General features: G+C 31.5%; 1 protein-coding gene and 1 long non-coding RNA gene across 3 annotated transcripts; both read left to right on the forward strand.

Moving 5' to 3' along the window:
• The first annotated feature begins 12,716 nt into the window (after nucleotides 1–12,716).
• LOC143250840 (uncharacterized) lies at nucleotides 12,717–13,029 on the forward strand. The gene is made up of 2 exons (XR_013028378.1): nucleotides 12,717–12,796; nucleotides 12,848–13,029. It is a non-coding gene; the product is annotated as an uncharacterized LOC143250840 (long non-coding RNA).
• A 1,813-nt stretch (nucleotides 13,030–14,842) lies between these two features.
• Nucleotides 14,843–27,438, forward strand: LOC143250841 (uncharacterized). Of its 2 annotated transcripts, XM_076501915.1 has the most exons (4): nucleotides 14,843–15,772; nucleotides 20,440–20,690; nucleotides 21,260–21,345; nucleotides 26,959–27,086. In XM_076501915.1, exons 1-3 carry the CDS (start codon nucleotides 15,766–15,768, stop codon nucleotides 21,329–21,331), a joined length of 330 nt encoding a protein of 109 aa, XP_076358030.1. In that variant the 5' UTR covers nucleotides 14,843–15,765; the 3' UTR covers nucleotides 21,332–21,345; nucleotides 26,959–27,086. The 2 variants fall into 2 exon arrangements, with proteins under 2 accessions (XP_076358030.1, XP_076358029.1); XM_076501914.1 differs by lacking the exon at nucleotides 21,260–21,345 and having other exon boundaries at nucleotides 15,569–15,772; nucleotides 26,959–27,438.
• The last annotated feature ends 215 nt before the right edge of the window (nucleotides 27,439–27,653 follow it).

The following is a 27,653-nucleotide window of genomic DNA, read 5'->3' on the forward strand; positions in this document are numbered from 1 at the left end:
TAATTTTTCTTGGTGCTAATTTTAAAACAACTTAAGCTTGAGATTTCGAAAACATTGAGAAAAACTAAAATTAATAATAATTATCAAACTGTAGTACAATAGAAAAAAAATCGTTATACAAAAGTCAAATCGCGGAAAGAATTAAAGCTCCGCATACAGGTACTGAATGGTTAAAAGCAGGATTGTAACTGATTTGGCTTTGATAAGAAATGATACTGCACACACGACTGGGGTTAGTTGTTGATTTTTGGTATGACAATGAATTTATGTTGCAAGTTATTCAAAGTAAAGATGATTTTGAAAAGTAACGTTGTTCGTGGTCGCCTGGGCTTGTCAGATACTTATCAAAAACAAAATAATATTTTATTTCAAAGTGGAGTTGTCTAGTAAAATATTATTTATAGAAACGTAAAGAACAACATAGGTAAAGACAACGCTGCCAAACAACTGTTAGGTTTCCACACTGTAAGTAACCGGTTTGACTGCATCGTGGTTGAGTAAAAGGTTCAAGGATAAAGGCATCAGACTACATCAAGATAACTGTAAATCTTATACATGTGAGTGAGCAAAAATATGTAGTAACGACTCACTGAAGGACTTCATTTTCTTCAAACAATGACTTAGTGTCATTCTGAACTTGTTAGATAATTATAAAATAATTAAATAAAAGAGATATTAATTTAATAGTTAGCATAAAGAATCACCAAAAGAATTTTAAGACGATTTCAAAAGATACTGAAGCTACAAAGGCTACTACATCGTGTACATCGTGTGTGATAAGTTGAAAATACTAAGCTGTACTGACGTGTGTGATAAGTTGTTTAACTTGTCACAGTGACTAACAATGGCACACATTGATACTGACTGTAATGTATGTGATAAGTTGTTTAACTTGTCACAGTGACTAAGATGGTCCACATTGATACTGACTGTAATGTATGTGATAAGTTGTTTAACTTGTCACAGTGACTAACATGGCACACATTGATACTGACTGTAATGTATGTGATAAGTTGTTTAACTTGTCACAGTGACTAAGATGGTCCACATTGATACTGACTGTAATGTATGTGATAAGTTGTTTAACTTGTCACAGTGACTAAGATGGTCCACATTAATACTGACTGTAACGTATGTGATAAGTTGTTTAACTTGTCACAGTGACTAACATGGCACACATTGATACTGACTGTAATGTATGTGATAAGTTGTTTAACTTGTCACAGTGACTAACAATGGCACACATTGATACTGACTGTAATGTATGTGATAAGTTGTTTGACTTGTCACAGTGACTAACATGGCACACATTGATACTGACTGTAATGTATGTGATAAGTTGTTTAACTTGTCACAGTGACTAACATGGCACACATTGATACTGATTGTAATGTATGTGATAAGTTATTTAACTTGTCACAGTGACTAACAATGGCACACATTGATACTGACTGTATTGCATGTGATAAGTTGTTTGACTTGTCACAGTGACTAACATGGCACACATTGATACTGGATTGTACTGTAATGTATGTGATAAGTTGTTTAACTTGTCACAGTGACTAACATGGCACACATTGATACTAATTGTAATGTATGTGATAAGTTGTTTAACTTGTCACAGTGACTAACATGGCACACATTGATACTGATTGTAATGTATGTGATAAGTTGTTTAACTTGTCACAGTGACTAACATGGCACACATTGATACTGACTGTAATGTATGTGATAGGTTGTTTAACTTGTCAGAGTGACTAACATGGCACACATTAATACTGATTGTAATGTATGTGATAAGTTGTTTAACTTGTCACAGTGACTAACATGGCACACATTGATACTGACTGTAATGCATATGATGATTTGTCTAGCTTACTATAATATCTAACATTATAAAGATTTTGGTTGTACAGTAGGTTATAACCTTTTAACTTGTTACAATGCTTAACATCTTATAGAAAGTTTTTATTGCAATGTATGCAGTGAATTGTTTAACTTTTTATGATAATTAAATTATGTACGAGATTGTTATTGTAACGTGCGAAAGAAAATAAATCTGTTATATATGTGTAATCATTAGACTGTTGGTCCACTTTGTAATGTCGAATAATAAATTAGGCACAATGTCATAATATTATTCACATACCTAAATTAATTTAAGCCACTATATAACGACTTAGATTACTGAAAAACCCTATAATTCTTATATAGACATCACTATTATAGGAGGTCTAACTGCTCGTCTGTGGTTCGCCTGACCCAAGTTGTGCTGATGTGCCCTAAACGGGAAAAAATGTAGTTCCCACCAAAGGGTGCGGGCAGTCGATGAATGCATTAGTTCTCAATGTTACAAATGATATTTTCGATTTTACCATCAGTGAAAAAGAGATGGAAATCTTCAATGTGCGTGTACAATAACTAATCAGTTATTCTGCTGTATAATATTGAATAATAAATTAGGTGCAATATTGCTCACACACCTAAATTAAATATATTCAATCCAAAAAGACTGTAAAACAAAAAACAAAATTGCAGTGTTATTGTATAAATTCTGGTTGTATTTAATTATTTAGTTTTCTTTGGTAACTAACATTTTATAGGTAGATTTTGACGTATTTTATGTGGAGGTTATATCCAGTTTAATGAACCTCATTTTTCTATGTTATTTATTCAAATACGAGCGTGGGTTAGGCTCGCGATAAAGCTTTGGATTTTGTACCTGGAAAACAGATTAACTTGGTACACACAATACGACAGAATTTCTCCTACAGCGGAAGATGTGTTTGTATTATAAGAGTGATAATTAACCGCTAATTATAGGTATTTTAATAATAGTGTTCTGCTTATTGGTTTTTCCTTTGATAAGCTATTCAAAGTTAAATGTATTTTTAAGTGTCCATTTTTTAACTGAAAAACGTTAAAAAACTTTCTCCCCTAAGTATGATTTATAGTTCCTAAAAATATATCTACTGAAAAACTTATGACAAACGTCTAGCAGTCAAACAAACTGTAGGGTTTTCCTTCCGTTGACTTTTTTCTGTAGTAATATTTTAGTTGCTAACTATTTACCATCCATTCTAAAAATACAAATATGAAACCAATCAACGAAACATCTTCCTATGAATGTAAACTTTTATTATAATATGACATTATAGAAAGAAGTGCAAAGCAAATATAGGGAGCTTGATTAAAATGGTGATCTTTAACCATTGTGTGAACTCCTTTACATGGATCTCACCATGTCCACAATTATATGTTTTTATAAATATACCCCTAATTATCGCGCACAGATTTAACTTTGTAATTTATCACTCATTTAAAACTTAACACTACCACCACTCACACCATTTGAATGTTATAAAACAGTCAAAGATGCACACCTGTTGTGTGATGAAACTTTCAAGGACTTTTCTTGCAGAAATATTAGTTGATTTGTGACTAATACATTTCACACATCCTACCGTAATCATCTGCACGTGGTGCAAACTAAACGTGACGGGAAAGCAGTATCACTCTATATATTCCGCAAAACGGAAGTAAAGGGGAACACATGAAGATGTTCACACAATTTCATATGCAGTTATTTTCATTGACAAATGCAATTTACCCCTACCCTTTCAGTTATTGACAACAACGTCTTGGCTGTTGCGTAAAACAATTGCTTCCCAAAAAATATATAACAAATAAAAGACCTCCATTTAAAGAACATTTGGTTAAATTCTGTGTTCAAACCGTACAAGTAAGTTCATTGCACCTTATTTACAATAAATCGGGATATTTCAAATGAATATTTTCTAAACGCAAATTATTGCCCTTAATTGTCTTATTCCATAAATAACTATTTCCGTTTCATTAACTTTATGTTTTTAGTACCCAGTTTTATTGTCATTGAAGAAATTTTTGAGCCGTGTTTGATTTTAATTATACCATTTCTCAACATCCAAACGCAATGTTATGATGTTCTCTAGGAGAAATGCTAATCAAGTATTAAACTTGTACAAATGAAGGTTTAAAATCGAATTTCAAAAGTTATTTATGTGTTACGTGTTTGTGTGAGGATAAAACTAGAGTGGGCTTATCTGTTGTGTCAACCGCAGAGAATCGAACTCCGGATTTTGTTGTTGTAAGACCATAGACTTATCACTATCCTGCAAGAGAACATTTCTATTGTGCATAGTTGAATAAAATAATGACAAAAATTATAAAAGTAAAAGCAACCATCTGTTATTACAAATCACTCAACTTTGAGTATTCTGTGGATAAAAATAAAATAACAAAAAGGTTTAGAACAGCTGATTTATTGATTGAACATTGTTTTGAGGTTAAATTAAATATCACAATGTGTGAACTTCTTTTCCAAGTAATAATTACCTTTTGAAGATTAAAAGATTAAAATAAATTCCATACACACACAAAAGAATAAATAGAAAACAAAATCATTCTTTATTAAACATTTTGTTACACACTTTATAATTACACAACTACGTGATCGAGAAAAGTCATACTAATTTAAATAACTATTTCATCTATAAACAGACTTTAGGTTTATCAGCCTCCTCCTCCCCTCACAGCTGATCCTTTCCTCTCCTACTTTTGAAGTGAATATGTTGACGAAATTTGATTTTTTATGTTTTCTTTTGTCTTACCACAATTATCTATATTTACGGGTTTTTTTAAATAAGTTTTCTACATGATCGAGAAAAGTCATACTAATTTAAATAACTATTTAATCTATAAACATACTTTAGGTTTATCAGCCTCCTCCTCCCCTCATAGCTGATCCTTTCCTCTCCTACTTTTGAACTGAATATGTTTACGAAATTTGATTTTTTATGTTTTATTTGTCTTACCACAATTATCTATATTTTACGGGTTTTTTTTAAATAAGTTTTCTACATGATCGAGAAAAGTCATACTAATTTAAATAACTATTTAATCTATAAAGATACTTTAGGTTTATCAGCCTCCTCCTCCCCTCATAGCTGATCCTTTCCTCTCCTACTTTTGAACTGAATATGTTGACGAAATTTGATTTTTTATGTTTTCATTTGTCTTACCACAATTATCTATATTTACGGTTTTTTTTTTAAATAAGTTTTCTACATGATCGAGAAAATTCATACTAATTTAAATAACTATTTAATCTATAAAGATACTTTAGGTTTATCAGCCTCCTCCTCCCCTCATAGCTGATCCTTTTCTCTCCTACTTTTGAACTGAATATGCTTACGAAATTTGATTTTTTATGTTTTCATTTGCCTTACCACAATTATCTATATTTACGGGTTTTTTAAAAATAAGTTTTCTACATGATCGAGAAAAGTCATACTAATTTAAATAACTATTTAATCTATAAACATACTTTAGGTTTATCAGCCTCCTCCTCCCCTCATAGCTGATCCTTTCCTCTCCTACTTTTGAACTGAATATGTTTACGAAATTTGATTTTTTATGTTTTCTTTTGTCTTACCACAATTATCTATATTTACGGTTTTTTTTAAATAAGTTTTCTACATGATCGAGAAAAGTCATACTAATTTAAATAACTATTTAATCTGTAAACATACTTTAGGTTTATCAGCCTCCTCCTCCCCTCATAGCTGATCCTTTCCTCTCCTACTTTTGAACTGAATATGTTTACGAAATTTGATTTTTTATGTTTTCATTTGTCTTACCACAATTATCTATATTTACGGTTTTTTTTAAATAAGTTTTCTACATGATCGAGAAAAGTCATACTAATTTAAATAACTATTTAATCTATAAACATACTTTAGGTTTATCAGCCTCCTCCTCCCCTCATAGCTGATCCTTTTCTCTCCTACTTTTGAACTGAATATGTTTACGAAATTTGATTTTTTATGTTTTCATTTGTCTTACCACAATTATCTATATTTACGGGTTTTTTAAAAATAAGTTTTCTACATGATCGAGAAAAGTCATACTAATTTAAATAACTATTTAATCTATAAACATACTTTAGGTTTATCAGCCTCCTCCTCCCCTCATAGCTGATCCTTTCCTCTCCTACTTTTGAACTGAATATGTTTACGAAATTTGATTTTTTTATTTGTCTTACCACAATTATCTATATTTACGGGTTTTTTTAAAAATAAGTTTTCTACATGATCGAGAAAAGTCATACTAATTTAAATAACTATTTAATCTATAAACATACTTTAGGTTTATCAGCCTCCTCCTCCCCTCATAGCTGATCCTTTCCTCTCCTACTTTTGAACTGAATATGTTTACGAAATTTGATTTTTTATGTTTTCATTTGTCTTACCACAATTATCTATATTTACGGGTTTTTTAAAAATAAGTTTTCTACATGATCGAGAAAAGTCATACTAATTTAAATAACTATTTAATCTATAAACATACTTTAGGTTTATCAGCCTCCTCCTCCCCTCATAGCTGATCCTTTCCTCTCCTACTTTTGAACTGAATATGTTTACGAAATTTGATTTTTTATGTTTTCATTTGTCTTACCACAATTATCTATATTTACGGGTTTTTAAAATAAGTTTTCTACATGATCGAGAAAAGTCATACTAATTTAAATAACTATTTAATCTATAAACATACTTTAGGTTTATCAGCCTCCTCCTCCCCTTATAGCTGATCCTTTCCTCTCCTACTTTTGAACTGAATATGTTTACGAAATTTGATTTTTTATGTTTTCATTTGTTTACCACAATTATCTATATTTTAGGGGTTTTTTTTAAATAAGTTTTTTTTACGTGCGTAAAAAATTTGACAACTCACACAAAGGCAAAACGATCTTTATTTTTCATAAGCAAATTATATATTTAACACAAAAGTCATATGCAATGATACTTTAGAAACCGACTGGAACAAACCTGTCAACCACCTTGAACACGTTTGTATAAAGCTCAAGACACTCAAAACCACTTCAATGAAAAAACGCCAAAAATCAATGTTTCAAGACCGGAAAGAAGACCTTGGTTCTCATACCAACAGACAACAATAAACTATGCCTGCTGTGGAAAGGACTTTTTCATGTGCAGAAAGTAGCCAACAGAATGGATTATGAGGTGAAAGTGTATGGAAAACCCAGATATAACATGCCAATCTCTTTAAAAGGTACTTCAAGAGGAAAGAAAACATGGCGGGTGTAGCTATCGAGGCACTGTTGGATATGTCTCGTGTATTTTTTTAAATAAAGAATCACAAGAATGATAACTTTAATGACGATTAAGAAATACTAGACCTAAGACTACTGGAAAGAAATGAGACAAGGAATCAAACATAAATGAAGAACTGGCTTGTTTTATACTGTGCAAGCAGAGAGACAGTAATAGCAGGTTTACTTATGTAACTGCTTGAGAATCATCTGAGGTGTAGTTCAATTGTGATGCATTGACCTTATTCTAATATTCAGAGTGTTTTTCGAAGCTCCAACTGAGTATTGTTAAAGATTACCTAATAGTTTGTAGAAAAAGAAAATATCGGTGCTCAGCTAAGAAATTTATACATGGACATATGAACAACTGGTTACTGTATGAAGAATATCACCGAAAATGAAAATAAAACAAAGTTGGCGAAATATATATTTAGTGTGCTTCTAAATTTAACCATAACTAATATGTAGTGAAGATTATTCAATTGTTATAATGAAAGAAAATAAATACTGTATTAATAGAAAAGAGAAAAATAATTTCTTCAAATGGAGTTCTACAGTAATCAAACTCGCCTGTGTGAATTATTTCACAAAATATAATTATTTAAATCTTTGAATATATCTGTAGTTGCCCATATGGTAGTGTAGGTGAAGTTATCACTGACTATTATAATGACAGAGATCAGTTTTATTTTTAGTCAAATGGTGTTCTAAACTAAATTGACTAGCCTGTGTGGAATTTAACGAAAACAAATATTTAAAGCCTGCAATACAACGGAGATCGAAAAATGTAAAAACAATTGTATAGATATTTTAATTGTTTTGAACACTTTATTTTAAATAAGTGGATTATATTGTCAGTTTATTGTTGAAATTTGTAGCCAACAGTTCATATACACCTATTGTGAAAAATCGCGACCGATGTAAAACGTGACCATCGTTAGCCAGCTGAGATTACACAGTTGTATATGATCGTGAAAGACAAACAGCAGAAGTGGGCCTATACATGCATAACTGTTGTTGTGGTTAGACAGAGTGTAGAGATTACCATTATGCCATATTTATTTTGATAAATGGATGGAGAAGGATTAGCAACTTCATCTTTACTTAAAGATGGTGAACTACGAAGATTTGTTAAATAACAAGTAGTAGTAGGAAAAGAAAGAAAATAAGAGAATGGAAAGAATGGAACACAACGTGAAATCACCTACATATCACAACAAAGGTGGAACAACGAATGAAAATGGATACAGGACTAACCAATCCAACCTGCCCAAATTTTATGAAGAATTATAACATGGATGCTTTCCTGGAAGGACACGAAATATTCGTCCAAATTAGAAACTGGGATAAGGGTGGCTGTACAATCTGTCTCAGCCCATTTCTCACGTAAAAAGGCCTTTAAATATATCTAGGTATGACGTCAGAAAATACCATGGACTATGATAAGTTACATGTGATGTTAATAAAACACAATGAACTCACCGACGAAGGAACTCACAAGAAATTCAATCTAAACACTGGAGAAACTATACTTCACTTTGGGACACGTTGTTGGCGATACTTCACAAGATCACCACATATATCTTAAATTATTTATTCAATTGTAAATGTTTTATATCATTACTACCACAATCTTCCTTTAAGGTAAGTGGTCGAAAAGTGGATCTTATTTATATAGTAATACACTTAAAATATTTTTATTGTACGGAGAATAATTCAGCTTTTTATCCCATGGCTATTTATCGTAAATTATAGCGCACTTGACATTTCACTCTAAATTCATCATTAAATGTTCGTTTATAATTAAGTCATTGCACAGTAATCCCTGTTATCGTCACGATTCAATATTGTGAATTGTTCACACATGAAATATTTTATCCTATTCTTATAAATTACAGCTTTCACCTACAGTAAATTCCTAACTTATTGTTATTATTTCCGGATTTTAACTCGTGAACACCACTTTTAGCGAACTTACGAAAAAGTAATTGATTCTACGTGTATCATTACAAGATCACTGATAATCTCTTATTACAGTAAATGTTATTCATTGTTATCATTATACACATACAATACAATGTTAATTTGAAGTGAAGCATTTGCTTTTTGAAAACATTGAAGTGAATTATTTTCAGAGCGAAAATTGAATATTTTACAATCAATTATAACAAACCCTTTCCTAAGTCACTATTTTAGTTTTCTTTCTTGTCATAGCTACCTGTATTAAACTTATCGTATAGTAAATATTTCACCTTACTTGTTCACTCTGCGTCCAGTGAATTGGTGGCACTGCAAATATACAGTGTTTCTCCGAAAATAAGACAGGGCTTATATTAATTTTCACTCCAAAATATGACATTAGGGCTTATTTTCGAGGGGTGTCTTGTCTTATTTTGATATATTAAAAAAATGAAGTTACAAAGTAAAAATTATAAGACCTCTAAATAAATAGAAATTACGAAAAACATTCAGAAACTCATTAACAGGAATTTATTCAAAAACTATCATATCGTCATCCTCTGGAATGTCTTGCAAATCATCTGTTTTTAAAATTCCTGTTGAGTTTTCACTTAACTCAATTTCTTGTAGAATTTTATATAATAATAAACTATTATTAAACTAACTGATTAATACTTAAACTAATTAACTAACTATTAAACTAATTAATAAATTATTTTTTTTTATTTCTTTCCTGTTCCTGCCACTCTTAACTAGGGCTTATTTTAAGGGTAGGTCTTGTTATCGGAGAAACACGGTATTAACATAATACCGATTTCTACCATAACCGATACTATTGACAGCATAGAAGATGTTTCACGTGATGTTTTCATTATATATTTACCAATACTTATATTAACTAACTATTAAACTAATTAATAAATTAATTTTTTTTATTTCTTTCCTCTTCCTGCCACTCTTAACTAGGGCTTATTTTAAGGGTAGGGCTTATATTAAAACTATCCCCAAAAATCACACTAGGTCTTATTCTATGGGTAGGTCTTATTATCGGAGAAATACGGTATTAATATAAACCGATTTCTACCATAACCGATACTATTGACAGCATAGAAGATGTTTCACGTGATGTTTTCATTATATATTTACCAATACTTAAATCGTTTCAAAGTAAATGTTTACCTTAATAGTTTATTTTAAAATTATATCTAATTAACTCACTGCACAACAAATGTTTCCTTTTTATCCTTAAACATTTAATTATAATAAACTCATGAGACACTGCAGTAAACCTTTTCAAAATGTTATCATTATAATTTTCCTTTCAGCGAGATTATATCACAGTAATTATTTTACCAATTAAATGTTCCAATATGTTATTTTTTTTCAATTTCTCTTTCCATCATATAGTAAGCATCACTTTACCGTTATAAAAAGCTATTTATAATGAAATTATCAAAAAGTGATTCAATTCATTGGTATCTCGATGTGTTTAGTTGTTGCCAACTTATTTCAAAATATTTATCTCGTTGTTGTCAATATACAATTTCGTGAAACAGAATAACCCACCTTATATCATAATTACTTCTATTCGCAACACCGAAAATGTCTCTTCATTTGAAAGTGAGCCTCATGGTTCCTGTTATCCACTTAATTATAATACTTAACATATTGCTAATTCTTTACCTCAACGTTATTCGTATAATTTATATATCACAAGTTTGTCACACAGTAAATGTTTAAACTTGCTTTCTCGTTATCATTACTTAATTAATGGATTTCATAATCTTTAATTAGCTCGTAGTTAAAATATCGGGCAAAAAGGGTTTCATCTCATTGTTATTATCTAATATTCAGTTCTAATGACAAAATCGCAAAGTTAGATACATTTAATTATAAAATACTCTTAAATGCTTTTCATTATTCTGACCATTTTGAAATTACTTCGAGAAATCGTTTCGCACCAAATGTTTAACATGACTACTATTACAATTTTAACTTAGATTGAAATACTTAGTAAACAATTATCTTTAAACTTTCTGTTATGTTTAACGTCACTATTACATTATTTACAAGTACATTCCACTGCCATGTTCTTTTATTCTTATCATTCAAGGATACTTATAGCATATATAGTAAACCAATTTTCCTTCTTAATGTAATTGTGATTAAATTTAATCAAATGATCCCACATTAAAATACTGTTTTGATTATTATTTATTATGGCCCAGCGCGTAAGGCGTACGACTCGTAATCCAAGGGTCGCGGGTTCGTGCCCGCGTCGCGCTAAACATGCTCGCCCTCTCAGCCGTGGGGGTGTATATGTGACGGTCAATCCCACTATTCGTTGGTAAAAGAGTAGCCCAAGAGTTGGCGGTGGGTGGTGATCACTAGCTGCCTTCCCTCTAGTCTTACACTGCTAAATTAGGGACGGCTAGCACAGATAGCCCTCGAGTAGCTTTGTGCGAAATTCCAAAACAAAACAAACCAAAACAATTATTATTTATTACAAATCGTTGCAATGTGTTTAGCGTCAATGTTTCCATGCCACTTTTCTTGATAAAAAAACTTCTAAATAAAAAAGTTTACGTTATTCACCTATTATCATACAAGCACCATGAATTTTCATCAATATCTATAAAGTTAATGTAAGACCAACAGCAGAGTAGACATTTAACCCGCCACCTTTTTACAATTGGAAGAATACTTATGACGAACATATGAAGTCTTTGAAAAGACCATATTAAAAGGATTTTATTCTAAGAATTCCAATTTAAAACCCGATCTTCACAGTAGTTTCGTTTTTTCGCAGTGATTTCGCCAAAGAGAAAAAGTGATTAACATTTACTCCTCTTCCAGAAATTACTACAACATGAAAGTGAAGCTCATTACAACTACTGCAACAAATACATAATTAGCACGAGTGTTTTTCTTAAATCTTCCCCACACTAAACTTTTTGAAATAAAAAAAAAAACCAACAGATGATAAAACTAACATCACATATTACTATCCGGATGTTTACTCAAAAATTTACGTTTATCATAACAATAAATTTAGAGTTATCCTATTTGCATCTACACGATAATTCTTCAGCGCTATTTTTTTTTAATAAGAATATGAAATTACAGTATACCCTCACCTGTTCGCGGGTTAGGCTCTTAACCCTATCGCACCTTATGCCGGTATAACGGGATAGCGTCATAAACGCGAATGCTCGGTAAACCGGGTTTTTGTAGGTCATAGAGACTAAAAGCGCTTTTCGAGGGTATGTCTGTATTTACTCTCTCAAGCAGTTTTATCGATTGCCGTTTTTATCGAACAATTATTACTGAATTGTACTGTACTGTATTATTATTATCTGAACTGTGCGTACTATATTTATCTGTCAAAGTTACCCTTTAAATTTGTTCCACTTTCTGTCAATTATTATTCATGTGTTGTCCGCATAGAAAATGGCTTTACGATACAGTAATACAGTATGGGTAACTATACTATGCGGTGTTACTGTCCTCCTGTACTTACGTTTCTTTTTGATTAAAATATTGTTGCAGTACAAAATTAAAATGTGTTTACATTATCATTACTACTGTATTAATGAGTAAGAGTGTATTTAGAAAGTGACTGGGAAGCATTCAGTACCGTATATAATCTCATACATAGAAGTTTTAAAACTGCATCCAATATTCGCTGTTTTTCGCTATTTCTTTTTTTTTCGTTCTTTAACCCCCCCAAATAGCGAGGGAATATTGTATATCAAACTGATATTTCACCAGTGTTATCTTAAAATTTCCCATTCATCGTTGCCGTTACGACGCCTCTGGTTGTTCTTCTAATCTCCGTAGTTCTCCTCTACCTTCCGTTCAAAATCCGCTTTAGTGTCGTTCTAACGTACTTTTCAGAACACTCTCAAGTTGCCAACTACGTCACGAGGCACGAAAAAACGCCTTAAATAGCACTCATGGGCCTTTTCACTGTATTCTAGTGCAACAAATAGAGAATATAGCTCTCATATTCTGACGCAAAGTTTTAACTTTCAGATCTTTATTAAGCACCAAACGTATTTAAGAGTAATAAACATTTGTTTTTATAAAAGGTTAAAGGAAAATTGTGTAACATGCTTAACGAAAAGTCAAAAGAACATTCTAGAAATTTTGCGGAAGTGCACAACCATATAACACCTATTATGTGACCTTTATATTGCGATATAATATCCCGTAGCGTCATCTAGTATCTCGAATATTGTTTTCAATAACAAAAAGAAATATCCTGATGCATTACAGCCCCATCTATCAGAAAGAATATTATTTATAAAAATATAAAAAGGAAAATCCTGAAGTATTAACAAAGTTTAAGTTTTCCCGATATACAAGTCCAAACTATTTAAAGTTGTCTTTTAAACAATTTAAAGTTATAATCAAATATATTAAAATCTAGTTGATTGTAAACTTGTTTAGACCTTGCCCTACGTGTTCGAAATTACGAACAAAGCTATTTCAAATATTTGATGAATTTAAAAATTATAACCAAAACTCAATCAACGAGAAAATAAACATATTTTTTAAATGTAAGTTTACTCGATAAAATCGGAAAAAAGCAATATTACTTGTGTGTTTATTTCGGAAATATAGCTCATTATGACAAAAATCACACAAAGTTCACACTTCTACGTTAGAAGTGCTTGTAATAATTCACCATATGACAATACAAACAAATCCACAACTCGCAATGATTTCAAAATATATTCTTTTTCAGTACAAGTACATTTAGTATTTCTTTCCCTTCGTACATTTTGTTTTACATATTAAACCATGTATTGTTCTTCTTGATGACAGAAAACCCACTTGAAACAAAAATGTATCTCGGAATGGTTAACTTGAAAATGTCCTTAAAAGATTGAAACGTTGTTCTATGCTTTATTAATAAAAATGTTAAAACGCATACCAGCCATGTTTTGTTTGTTTTATAATCTGTTATAGTATATACTTACCTGCAAAAACATGTTAGCATACATCGTAACATGAAAGTGAATAAAACAGGTCAGCAATTAGTTTCACTTTGTTTAGTGTAATTATTTATTTTTTTAAAAATACATTCAAGCAATGAACACTATCTAGAAATAAGAGCTAATTTCGCGTACTCGTTCTGCTCCTTTTTAAGGCCATATTCATGTAGGTTATTATGGTACCGTTAATGCAAAAATACACTGTCGTTCGATCTGATTTTGTGAACTTCTCACACAGTTCAAGGTCTATTTCGCCATTTCACATATATTCTAATTTAAAATCAAATCATTTACATGTATATACACGCTTTTAATGTTGTCATAATAGATGAAAAACAATATTAAGTTACAGCGATCTGGTAATAAATATATATATAAAATAAACAATGAACAAAGTAAAATTTGTATCCATAATTTTTATGCAAAAATCCAAAATAACAACCACCTTTATATGTATGTCTCATTATAGTTACCGGTCCAGGTTGTCATACGGACATGTTTATGGTTTGTTTCCTTTGTAATTTCGCGTAAAGCTACACGAAGGCTATTTGCGTTAGTTGTCCCTAATTTAGCGGTATAAGACTAGACGGAAAGCTGCTAGTCATCTCCAACCACCGCCAACTGTTGGGCTACTCTTTTACCAACGAATAGTGGGATTGACCGTAGCATTATTCACCCCCACGTGTATACCATGTCTAGCGCGACGCTGATAAAACTGCAGTAGCAACATTGATTACTTCACATTAAATTCAACACTACCTGACTAGAGCACTTGTACATTATTCGTAGGTTATAATCGATTCTCTTAGTTACATATCTATGAATGCATAATGCTAAAATGACCCTGCTCAGAACTGATATGTTTAGAGATCTGTAGTCGGGAATCACATCTGAGCACTAAATGGGGTATCACTGTACTTTTATAATCTGTTGTTTCAGATTACATTGTTCCTTCATCAGATGGAAATGTTATGACAGAAAGAATGACAAATTGCTTATTTGGATCTGCATGTGTTTTGATAAATATTTATATGAAACTGTTACAAGTGCTGAGATCAAACTGTAAAATAATTAATGATTTTTAATTTTGAATAACATTCTTTTTCTTGTTATGAAAATGGCTTACTGAATAATATATTAACCCTTTTGCAATGGGTCAAAGGCCACGTCATTGTGTTTATTGATTTGCATTCAAATTTTTTTTTTTGATTTACATTAGTAAGTTTGGAATAAAATTGTAGATTATAATTCAAACTTTAGTATTATATACGAGTTAATTTCTTAATTTAAAAATACATTTCAAAATAACACACTTAAATATAGATTGTATTAAATTATGTGGTATGTTGAATGCAGTACTGTTCAAAATTAGACGTTTGTGATGTCAAAATATTAAGTCTATAGTTTTGTACAAATTGGGAACTCAAATTAGTAATATCAACAACTTAGAATGTAAAATCAAACCTCTTATCTGTTTATGTTCCTGAGGTATGGTGTATATACTGAATCAAACATGATGGTCCCATTAACCTCTTTCCATATACACTTACTTCAATGTATGACATGTGAATCAACATCTTACAATGTCCCCCTAAAGGTCTCCTTACCTATTTTAACCTGTGAAATATTTACCACATTCTTTTGAATCAAGATTACATGACAGGTAGGTTGTGTCTTTTAATCTGCTTAAAGTTTTATATTTTTAAAAATCAAAATACATCTTAGTTATTATTAATAATGAATTATTATAGGATTCTATGGTATCAGTATAGTTATTTATGAAGTTTTTGTTTATTCAACTGTGTGTGTGTATACACACACACACACACACACCCCAAAAAAAAAAAAAAAAAGGAAAAATGTTGATATCCTGCAATGTAGAAAGGCTTACCAACTGAGTTCAAATGCCGTAGTGAGAAGAAATAATTGTTTGCTTCACTTCTGGATTTATTGTTCTATATTTTGAGAAGAATAAGTTTTTAATAATTTATTTTATAAAAAGTAATCTATATACATGTATATAATGTGTAATAATTGAGATGTGACCATATATTACAAAATACTAGTGCACTAAGGAAGACTAAAGGTCAGTTTCCCATTATTGGATATGGGACATAAGTACACGAGCACTGGGTCAAGTTATGCAACATATAGTGTTATGAGACTTAAGCTACTTGGACTAAACATCTGTATTTTGGTGTTATTATATGTAGTCATTGAAAAAACACAACTTATATTTGTTTCCTAATTTTTTATGATGGTTACGAGATTGGTCAAATTACAGACCCCACATTGTTAGAGTATAGAGAATAATATAAAATATGAAGTTTTACTGAAAAAACATTTGAAATATCTTGAAATGTATTTAGTAGATTTTAAAGATTTTACAAATAATATTTGAAATTTCTGGATGATTAATAGTTTTTTTTTAATCATTGTATGAAATCACTTAGTTCTTAGACTAAAGTAAAAGACTCAATATTTTCACAAGCAAATCTTTATTAAAATATTTCATTAAAAATCAGATATTATTTGTACAAAATATTTGCAATCTTTACTAAAAGTCACCTATAATTTGTAAAAATAAGATACATGTGCTGTGTAAAAAGCTATAGTGCAAATATGTAGATTAACTTGTGTATATTATACCAAGTACATCACAAAAGGGTTAATATATTCATATCATTTTTGTTCACCACGAAACACTGAAATAACATAAGTATTTATGTAAATTGATAAGTTTGGTTACCTTTGCATATTTGAAGCCTAAATCCTTGAGCAAATCCTTCATCATAGTTGTAATTAGTATGAATATTAATCACAACTATTACTTCAGACTGTAGTACTCACTTATCCACAGAACAAACAGCTGGTATACTACTACCAGAACTTTTATGTACATGCACAAAATTACTGAATGAGCTCTTACCCCATCACTTACTAAAATGGATTATGCTTGAATGTGTTGCTAAGTTACATCAAACCATTTAGTGGGTTGTTGGATAAATTTTAAATTGAAATATCACATATGTATTGTCTAATAAGAATAATTACCTTTTTAAGTTTCTTTTATTGGAACAAAATAAATATATACATATATCAGTTAGATGGACTTTATTTTATATGAATTTTTGTCCCCATATTTCTAAAGTCTCATCAGAAGCAGTATTTCAATAGAAACTGGAGCTATGCCAACAGTGAGATACAGTTATTGTACAGCAAGAAGCGAGTTCTATCCTACATCCTTGGTCTCATACTGGAACTCGTAGCCTACTACTTCTAGGATTTTTTTTACTTAGCTTGCCATATTTTTGGATGATTTTGTCCAGCTCTTTCCACTGCCTGTCTTTGTTTGTGATTCCTTTTATCCCAGATGAGAATCATTCAAACTTGTTTTATCCTTTGCTGTTCTGGAATGTGGATTTTGTCTTTTACTCCAGTTGTTTCTACTTGTTTACAGGCAAGTATATTTTCTTCTCCTGACCCCTTAATCCAATATTTGTCTTTATAAAGATTCTCTTCTATCTTTTATCGACTCTCAGTTGCCTCGTCTTCTCTTCTACCAGCTTGTTTTCTTTGTTTGACTCTCTCTCTCTCTCTCTTCACTTTTATCTTCTTATTAAATGCTTTCTTTGTCTGTCCTCTTTGCACACCTTTCGGAGGTTTTCATCATGATCCCTACAACTTGTTGCAAGAGCCTTAAACCTCAAAATTTCTTTTTCTATCCCTTGCTGATATTTGTGCTCATGCAGGTTTTTGTCTATTTCAGCTTCATCTTGACTTTCATTCCTACATAATTCCCAAACACAAGGCTCCTACTTTATGTCTTATGTTTGAGATTCTTTTTTCTTAGACCTTCAGTCTCTTGAATCTCTTATTTTAGTTTAGATATCTTTTTCAACTTTGATTCTCTCTCATGCCATTAGTCTGATTGTGTTATATTTTGATTTTTAACTTTTTGCTAGCTGCCCTCCTTACACTATCTTTCTAAGGCTCTCTACAGTGACCCTGAAAGCTTTACTGCAGAAGGTCAAATCTACCTGTTATCCACATTGACTTCAATTCCTTTCTCAGTAGCTGTTTGGTTAATGTTGTTTCTGGTACTTGGTTAGTTCAAATTCCTTACTCACTGGAGTTATACTCTATCAGTCTTATCTCAGGAAACGTTTTAGTTCCTTTAAAAAACAACAACAAATATAGTTGAGACATCTCATCAGAAATCATTTTTTCTCATTCTGGTTATCCTGATACAGAATTTTACTCATCTGGTGGTCTTTTCTTGACATCCTTCTGAAGAGGATTGGAGATGAATTGTTTCTGGAACCACTCTTATCTCTGGTTTTGTGGGAGTTCTTCATCTTTGCACATCTGAGGATGTTTTTTTGTAAAAAGCTTGTTAATGCTCCTCTTGAGGGGCTTTCTCTATCATTCAACTGTCAACCTCCTTTTTATTGTATTCCAGTTTTTTACTCTCCTCTTTAGACCCTTTAATGCCTGGAAGAGGTTGTGTTCTCTTTCTAGGCAATGGTAGCAGTGGAACAAATACATAACATTATCTGAGGTTTTACTCCAATCATTTTGTAGTTCCTAAAAGGATACAGGAATAGTTGTCAATTTTATATCTGTTGCATGTGAATCAATTCCTTGTCATTCTTTGGTTCAGGATGTAAGATTTCTTCAATCCAAGGTAGGTTGTGGATAACCATTGTAGATGTTGTTTATCATATTTCAGTTCCTTTATTTCTCCTTTTCTTCTACAGTTGTCAAGTTTCCTATCAAGGTAGCTACATCTCTGTATGGTTTTTCACTGTGGGTCAAGTGGACATTGTACTGAAAATCTACTTGTATGGTTAGCATTTCAACTTCTGTATCAACAGTTATCTCTTCTAATCTTATTTTGGGAGGTATCTTCTGCCTCATCGTTACTTCTGCTTTGGGAGTTTACCTATTTGTATTAGCTGGTCAACTTTCAATGTCATTATTTCTCTGTACTCACTATCTGATTTCTTCATTTGTTGTATTAGCTGGTCAACTTTTGATGTCATTATTTCTCTGTACTCACTATCTGATTCCTTCATTTGTTGTATTAGCTGGTCAACTTTTGATGTCATTATTTCTCTGTACTCACTATCTGATTCCTTCATTTGTTGTATTAGCTGGTCAACTTTTGATGTCATTATTTCTCCGTACTCACTATCTGGTTCCATCATTTCTTGAGTGAGCTTAGCCTTCTTCATATTTCTAACACATCAAGCTTCTGGTTTCTAAAGTTCTCTTCCTTCATGAGGAGTTCCATTGTCTTCTGTGGACTTTAGCCTCACTAGATTTGTTTCTTCCTAGGCGATGCACTCATTTATCCTTTTCAGTAGACTTGCAAATCATTGGACTATGTCCAGAGATCCACTAATTTCTCTAACTCTCTCCTTCAATCTTTTCATTTCTTGCTGTCAGGATGGCTCAATCAAACCCATGAAAACCATCAGTATAATTTCATAGAAAAGAAAACTATAAATCAACTTCACATGAAAAGATATTAATTCTACAAACAACCCAAAACAAGACAACAACATCAAACTTCTAAAAGCAGATAAAGGCAATGCTATAGTTGTAATGAACACAAATGAATACATTAACAAAATGAACATCTTATCAGATACAAACAAATTTAAACTAATAAACACAAATCCAACAAAAACACGTGAAAACCAATTAAACAAAATGCTACTACAAATGAAAAAACCAACCCAACATTTATTCTTATCTACACAGGACCAACTCGTGCACATCACAAACATGTGGCACCCCCAAACCTCATAAACTCAACTGTCCACTGTGACCAATGATGTTGACCTATGAATCATTTAACTATGTTAAATACATATCGTGAGCAGTTTCTAAATATGTAACATCAGTCGGATCCTTTTACAAAGACTCTTTTTACTTTAAATATATTCTTAATCAACCAAATCATAAAGCCTTAATGGTCAGTTGTGATGTAATCTCCTTCTTCACAGAAGTCCCAGCAACTGAAGTCTGCAAGATTGCTTCAGAACTTTATATCCAAGACATCAACCCATTGATACACATCCCCAGCAACCAAGTAGCAACCCTCATAGAATTCACTACCACCAAAACTAACTTTACGTTTAATAACCAAAACTACCTATAAATAAATGGCCTAAGTATGGAGAATCCTGTGTTACCAGTTTCAGCCAACATTTTTATGACACAGATTATATCTCAAGCAATCAGTTGAGCCTTACACCCACTATTATACTTCATGGATTGAGTGAGTATTCATTAAATTTGTCTTTCTCTTTTCTACTAAAGTGGGGAACAGTCATCCACCTACCCCACCCCAACAGAATGGTCATCAACGTACTTCTTCGGGGCCTGCTGCTCCTCCAGCCCCACATCCTCCCCCCATGCCAGTAATGTCAGCTGTCCCTCCGCCACCTCCACCCATGAGTGGGGCACATACTTTGCCACGCACAGGACCAAGTTCAGAAAGTGGTGGTATCGGGGGAACGTCGCTAGCAGCTGCACTACAAGGAGCTAAACTTCGGAGAACTTCTTGCAAGGTTTGTTTTAAGAGAAACAAGCAATTACCGCTGGTTAAAATTGTGATGAATTTTTTTCTAAGTTATTGTTCAGAGAAGAAATAACAACTGTTTTTGGTCAATTTTCAAAGTGTGGTTTTCTGTCAGATTGGGATGAAATAATGATTCTAACACAATAAAACTATTTTGTATTTCTGTCTCGAATGATGATAAATAAAACACAATCAACTCATACTATTAAAATATCATCGTAGTGGGAAACAGCATGTAAAGCACAACCTTCTTTTACTGCAAATATTCACAAAAATAAACGTGTTTGAGTGTTACTTGAGGTGTGGTACATATATTTGATTTCTAAGTGTAGTGCTAGTTGAGGTGTGGTATGTATATTTGTTTTTCCAACTGGAGTATTACTTGGTGTGGTATATATATTTGTTTTTCTAACTGGAGTGTTAATTGAGGTGTGGTACATGTATATTTATTTTTCTAGCTGGAGTGTATTATAAGGTGTGGTATTTTTTCCTGGTTTGAGGATTATTTGTCATGCTGTTAATGTAACCAAACTGATTTAAAGATTTTTTTATATAAAGAGTTCTGTAGGAGGAGGTAACTGTGAATCAGTCCGTCCTGGCCCAGTAAACTTAATGGATGAAATATCTTAAACGTTTGCTGGAAGGTGAGACATGCTAACACTAGAAGTGACATATATTTTTCTCAACTTACACTTGCTAGAAGGTGAGACATGCTACCTCTAGAAGTGACATATATTTCTCTCAACTTAAACGACTGCTAGAAGGTGAGACATGCTACCTCTAGAAGTGACATATATTTCTCTCAACTTGTACACAGATTATGTACAGAAATATAATAATATTTCTGTTATGAACAAAGTATTTTTTGTGAACTTAAAAGTATTTGATAATTCAGAGTATAAAATCAGATTTGAATATGGTTCAAAGTTTTGTAATTTTTTACCACATGTTGTCCTGGGATTTGTTTTGGGAAAACTATAATTGTTGCAGTAGAGTTCCATGAACTTATGAATTGCCCTAATTGCATTCAGTTACTATGAAATGTAAAATAAATATTGCAGTTTAGATTAGGCTTAGCATGGTTAAGGCACTTTGTAGTCGGAGGGTCGCTACTTGGAATTCCCCTCCTACCAAACACTCTCGCCCTTTCAGCTGTGAGGGCATTATACAGTAACAGTTGATCCTACTATTCATTGGTAAAAGAGTAGCCCAAGAATTGGCAGTGGGTAGTGATGACTAGCTGCCTTTTCTCTAGTCTTACACTATTAAATTAGGGAAAATGCAGATAGCCCTTGTGCCAAAATTCAAAAACAAACACTTTATAATAGTAGTCTTATTTAAATAAATACTTTAAGTGGTTTTAATATTAAATGATGTATTGAGACAACAAGAGAGGTATGTTTTATATGTCCTGTTAAATTATTTTAAGATAATTCAAAAGTCTGTTATCTTTCTACTCAGTTGTTGTGTTGTTACGGTCATTGTAAAAAAATTTTTGCAGATTTTCCAAGTTTAACACAAAATTTCACAGCAAGTTGTTGCTCCTTCAGGTCATTCATTCTGAAATCCGCCAAACGAAAAATCGCACTTCACTTAAAACCGCGTAGCTAATACACAAATGAAGATATCTGCAATCGGGAAATGGCGTCGTAATCAGCTGATCTGTGCGAACCTAGCGACACCAAGCGGATTCCCCTGGAACCAACTGGAGCCGCGCAATTCAAACAGTCCACGTATTTTTTTGAACAGACCTTGTAAATGGACAGCACACAATCCACTTGTTTTAAAATAATATATTTAAAATAAATCTAATCTATGGACAAATATTATTTACATTATAGGATATTGCATATGTTTCTAAAACTAAATAATTCTCTTTTTCTTCTGTTATCACAATATAATAAGTGATAAGTACGTTTAGGTTACTCTGCAAGTTAATACAATTGTATATAAAGCTTTCAGTAGTTCTCTTTTCCATCAAAAGTTTACACAAGCTAGTTCAACTACATTAAAACTTGGTTGACGTTATTTTTCTCTAATGTGTTTCTTATTGCACAATCTGCAGTAGCTTAATTTATGTTACACTGTGGGTTACCACAGTTACATCAAGAACTCTATATAACTCTCCTTTAAATTGAAGTCATTGCTTGCAGGTTCAGTTACTTTAGAATGTACTTTGACAATACAAATTATTCTTATCTCTGTTATACTGTGAAAAGCATTTGAAAGTGTAGCCTGTTATGGCTAAGCTAACAATCACACAGTCTGACTTAACTTTTACTACCTTAACCTTTTGCATTCATTTGGTTGCCTGTATACATATTTACCAACTGAAGCCTAGAATTTTCTGCAGACAATTAGGCACTATGATACAATAATATTAACTTAAGGAAATGAGAAAAATACAGCAGGTTCAACTACCATATCATCAATTTATTATGCTATTATAAAACAGTTGAACGACAGAAACAACATGATTTGTACCAACTAACATTAAATTTGTCATAACTATCACTTTTATTAAAATAATTAAGTTTAAACAGTTATAAAAACTAAATAATTATTAAATATTAAATAAATTAATAAATATTACACAACATTAAAATAGTTAAACAATTAAAAACAAAAAATAGTGTACGTATGTTAACATTACGTATTATTTTTACATTATATATAAGTGCCAAGAACTAAGACTTGGTTACTTAAACATCTGTACTGATGGCGCCACATTAATAACAGGGAAGTATATCAGATTTACTGTATAAATTCTGTATAAAGTATAAATTATTTGCAGTATATATAAACATGCTTTTGAGGCGTAATGCATGCCTGAAGGAGTGCTGGACAATACAGTGGAAATGGCAAATTTCATAAAATCACAACCAACAAATTCCAGTTTATTTCAAGCCTTTTTGGAAAATGATCAGTGCACACAATTGTCTATTGATCCTTATTGAAATTAGATAGCTTTCACAGGGCAAAATCCTTGTGTATTTGTCAGCCAAGAGTGGAAATCCTAGTTACTTCAACAGTCTCTTTCCACCTCATTAGATGTATGGATTTATAATCTAGCTTATGTAGCAGACATTGTTCTCAAATATCAGTAACCTAATTTATGTCTCTAAAAGCTCAGTATAACAATTTTCAACCAGCAAGATTTAGTTGGATCTAGTATAAGAAGTTGCAGTTCTGGGATAAGTCTTTGAAAAACAACCAAACTGAATCTTTCAGTACTCCATGATTTCCTGGCAGAAAATTAATTTTGAGTGGATCAGTGCACTAAAACCAACATAACTGCACATCTAAAAGGACATTGCACAACATTTAGGAAATAATTTCCAATTATGACATGATAATGACTGGATACACAACCTCTTTCATAGTACCAATTTGTCATTGCAAATATTAAGTATACAATGAAATACTAACTGGAGTCTCTTGTGATTATGAACTGAAAAAAAGTTTGAGAAATGTCACTGATCAACATTTGGCTCAGTTTAAGAAAATAAGTACCTTCTGCTGGCAGGAAAAGCTAATGCAGTTTCATTACTATTGTCCACAACATACTTGTGCATGATAGCATTTCCTCATGTGTACATCTGAAAACCAAAATTAGAAGTAGACTGAATGCCAAACCAAACCTGAGACTCTCTCTCTCTGCCTTCATTAGTTTTGGACTTCCAAGAGATGTAATGATCAATGCAACTTCATCCATCATAGTGTAAATTATAACTTCACGACTCGTCATGAGAAATGGAAAGGTGATGGGGAATATATTTTTGTTTTTAAAATTAAATAGTTTGCTAGTCTATTTAATTTAAATAAATTAAATCAAAGTGATGCAAGTTATGAAAGCAAAATCTTGGAATAGTGTTGTTTTCATACTTTAATAATAAATAGTGTATAACAAAAAGTTTTAATAGTTTTCAATTTTGATTATTTCAAGATTTGGAATCTTTTTAGAAGAATTGCTCAATAATTTAAAATGTGGTTTGTTGTATTACGACTACCTTTTAATAAGGTTCTTTACTCTGCACACAAATTTTTTTGATTTTGTGACTTGTATGCTTAACCCACAACTGCATAACCTGGACTTGAAATAAATTAACATGTAACTTATAAGTTGAAACTAACAATTACACCTACTAACCCACCTGTTACACTTTGTCTAAGCTTGATTTGTTATGTACTACGACTTTCATTGCATGTATCTAAACTAAAACATCTTTGGTGTGAAAAAAAAAGTGCAGTTAAAAGAGGATTGAGCTGACCACTTAAAGAAATGAACTCAAAATTGCTGACCAAATTGATAGCTACACTTATAGTATTGATAAGAATCTTGTAGCAAATGTTCATTCAGTTATCCAGGTTCTGGTTTGTGTTCAATTTGGGGCATTAATGATGGGTGAAATAAAATGTGTAACATTTATTATTGGAAATCATGACTTTTTGCCAGTACATATCAAGAAACCACAGCAAGCAAGAAAGTGATACTTGATAGTAACCTACATTATTACCTGTAAGATTGCAACCTTATTATTCATAACAGACCTATACTTTATAGAACTAACCAGATCTGTTTAAAATATTAGGGTTGTTTTAGAAAGAAAATTGACTCAATAACTTAATTCCATGGTGTTACTATAAAAGTAGGTTAACAGTTTGTCATCATGCACTTGGAACAACCATACCAAACATTATTATTTACACCAGTTGTCCAAGCTAATATACAATACTACATGTTCTTTAATGAAAAGAACTTCATAACATTTAGCAAATTTGTATTTAGTAGTTGGAAAATATTAACCATCCACCTCTATGATTCTTTTGAAAACTTGAATTAGAAACTGGTAGTCTAGTTTGCCTTGTCTAACTTGTATATCTGCACATACTTTCACTGTATCATTTTGTTGCTGTAAATCAGTTGTGTTGTGGCAAAGATAACAAAATTACCCACTTTTACTGTAAGATGAAGCTGTAGTAAAAAGTTTAAACCAATAGGTTGGGCAAGTTTCTGCTTACGTGTGTACAAAAGTTTGTCAATTTAAGCAGTTTTGTTTGGTAAATTTGCACATGTGACTTGTATCTAACACAACTTTGATACTGAATTTTAGGATATAAAGATCAATCGATGAACCAGATTTGAAAACAATCCATAAAAGTTCTGTTTTTAAAATAAATAAAACTTGTGTATGTTTAGTGTGAAGAAGAAAGGTATGAATAAATTTGATTGAAATTGGACATTTTATATCTTGTGTCTTTTGTTAATGGATTGCTTTGAAATTTAATGTTTGATAGTTTAGGTTACCACAGTCCAAGTTACAGAAAGTGAAAATCTGTATCACTCATTAATAACACAGCGTGTCCTGCAGGTTTTCTCAGTCACATGATACAACGTGTGTCTTGATATTACCTCTTCTTACCTAACCCTTTTACCAATGAGCCATAAAAGTGGTTATCTTGTATGGCTACCTTGTTTACTAATTAATTAGAAAATTGGGAAATTATTTATTCAGGTGTATTATTGTAAAGCAGCAGTATATTAAATGTTAGACAGCTTTGAGCCAATGATAAAAACTGTTTTATATAAAATGTTCTATATTAAAGGCATGATTAAAATTCCACTAATTTACCTATGAACCTATGGAGAAGCAACACGTATTTGTATATGCAGTGTTTAACACTTGTGGTTTTAAATTAGTATATTGCATCTGGATTCACTCATCAGATGGTGGTTATTTTACACTAAAGGTCAATGTTTTTTCATTTTCCATAGACTGATTTTAAATCATTAATAAATTTACTTCTTTCATTCCATTAACGTAACTTTAGGAATAAGATCTGCTTTAATAAAGTGCTTGTTGTGTTTCCCATTATGATATCCATTGCAACAAATTTAAAGTACCTATATAGCAATCATAATTATGCCATCAGCTACCTTCATATATGAAATATACAATATAGTTAGCAGAAAAGAAACTGAGAAAAGGTACATATGATCTATGAATTCATTCTAATCTTCATTCAGTTATAATTTTTGTTGTTAAACTTTCATGAAGGCAATTGAAACCTGCTTCTAAATCCATTTTATAACATCCACCATAAAATTGTGTGTTTGTGTACTTGTTTTAATGACATTTTATCTTAAATACAACAAAATACATCTTCAAAATTCACAATTGTGATTAGAAGTTAGACCTATAGTTAATTTTTTATCTTGAATGTTGCCTTTAAAACCTTTTCTCATTCATTTACAGAATTATGCAAAAGTCATTAGACTGTTTGCTGGTGAGCCATGTTGGAAAGCCCATTTTCGACCATCTGAAAAGCATCCAGCAAGACAAAAGTATAGGGAACAGTTAAAAAAAGGATTTCTTGAATGCCCTGTCTGAAAACCAATTTTCATTTGAATGAAATGATGTTAAAAATAATTTCATGTATTTTAGTTTTCTTACCAAGCTTCAGTTTTTATAATGAGGAAATGACTGAGTTTAAATAAACCTTTCTTTTAATCATGTTATTTGTAACACTCTAACTTACATAATAAAAGGAATATGATAAAGAAGGAATGTTATATGTGTGCCTTGACTAACTAAACAGTTTTGGTTGGGTATGTATGCATTTAAGTGTAATCATTGATTTGATATATTTTTTAGATATGTTTCCATCTTTTGTCTTCTATTTACATATAGTTTTGTTTCATGTTTCTTGAAATATACTAGATTGTTATCCCATGAGTGAGTTTCCCTCTGAAATTCTTTTTCATTCACAACATTTCAATAATTATCTTCAGGTGTTTCAGGAATGGAACTTCCCAATAATCGGTGAAATAAATGATTTGCTGCCATTTATGTTAAAGCCAACATTAAATGATACTTGTTTTGTTCGAATATCTAATCTTGTACCAAAATGATTAGCCATGTACTTTTTATTAAAACACTGCATAAGATCA

Source organism: Tachypleus tridentatus, chromosome 5, assembly GCF_004210375.1.
Source record: "Tachypleus tridentatus isolate NWPU-2018 chromosome 5, ASM421037v1, whole genome shotgun sequence".
Lineage (NCBI taxonomy): Eukaryota > Metazoa > Arthropoda > Merostomata > Xiphosura > Limulidae > Tachypleus > Tachypleus tridentatus.

Coding starts and splice junctions, on each gene's coding strand:
- LOC143250841 (XM_076501914.1), top strand. Junction 20,691..26,958: donor TTCGGAGAACTTCTTGCAAG/GTTTGTTTTAAG, acceptor ATTCATTTACAG/AATTATGCAAAAGTCATTAG.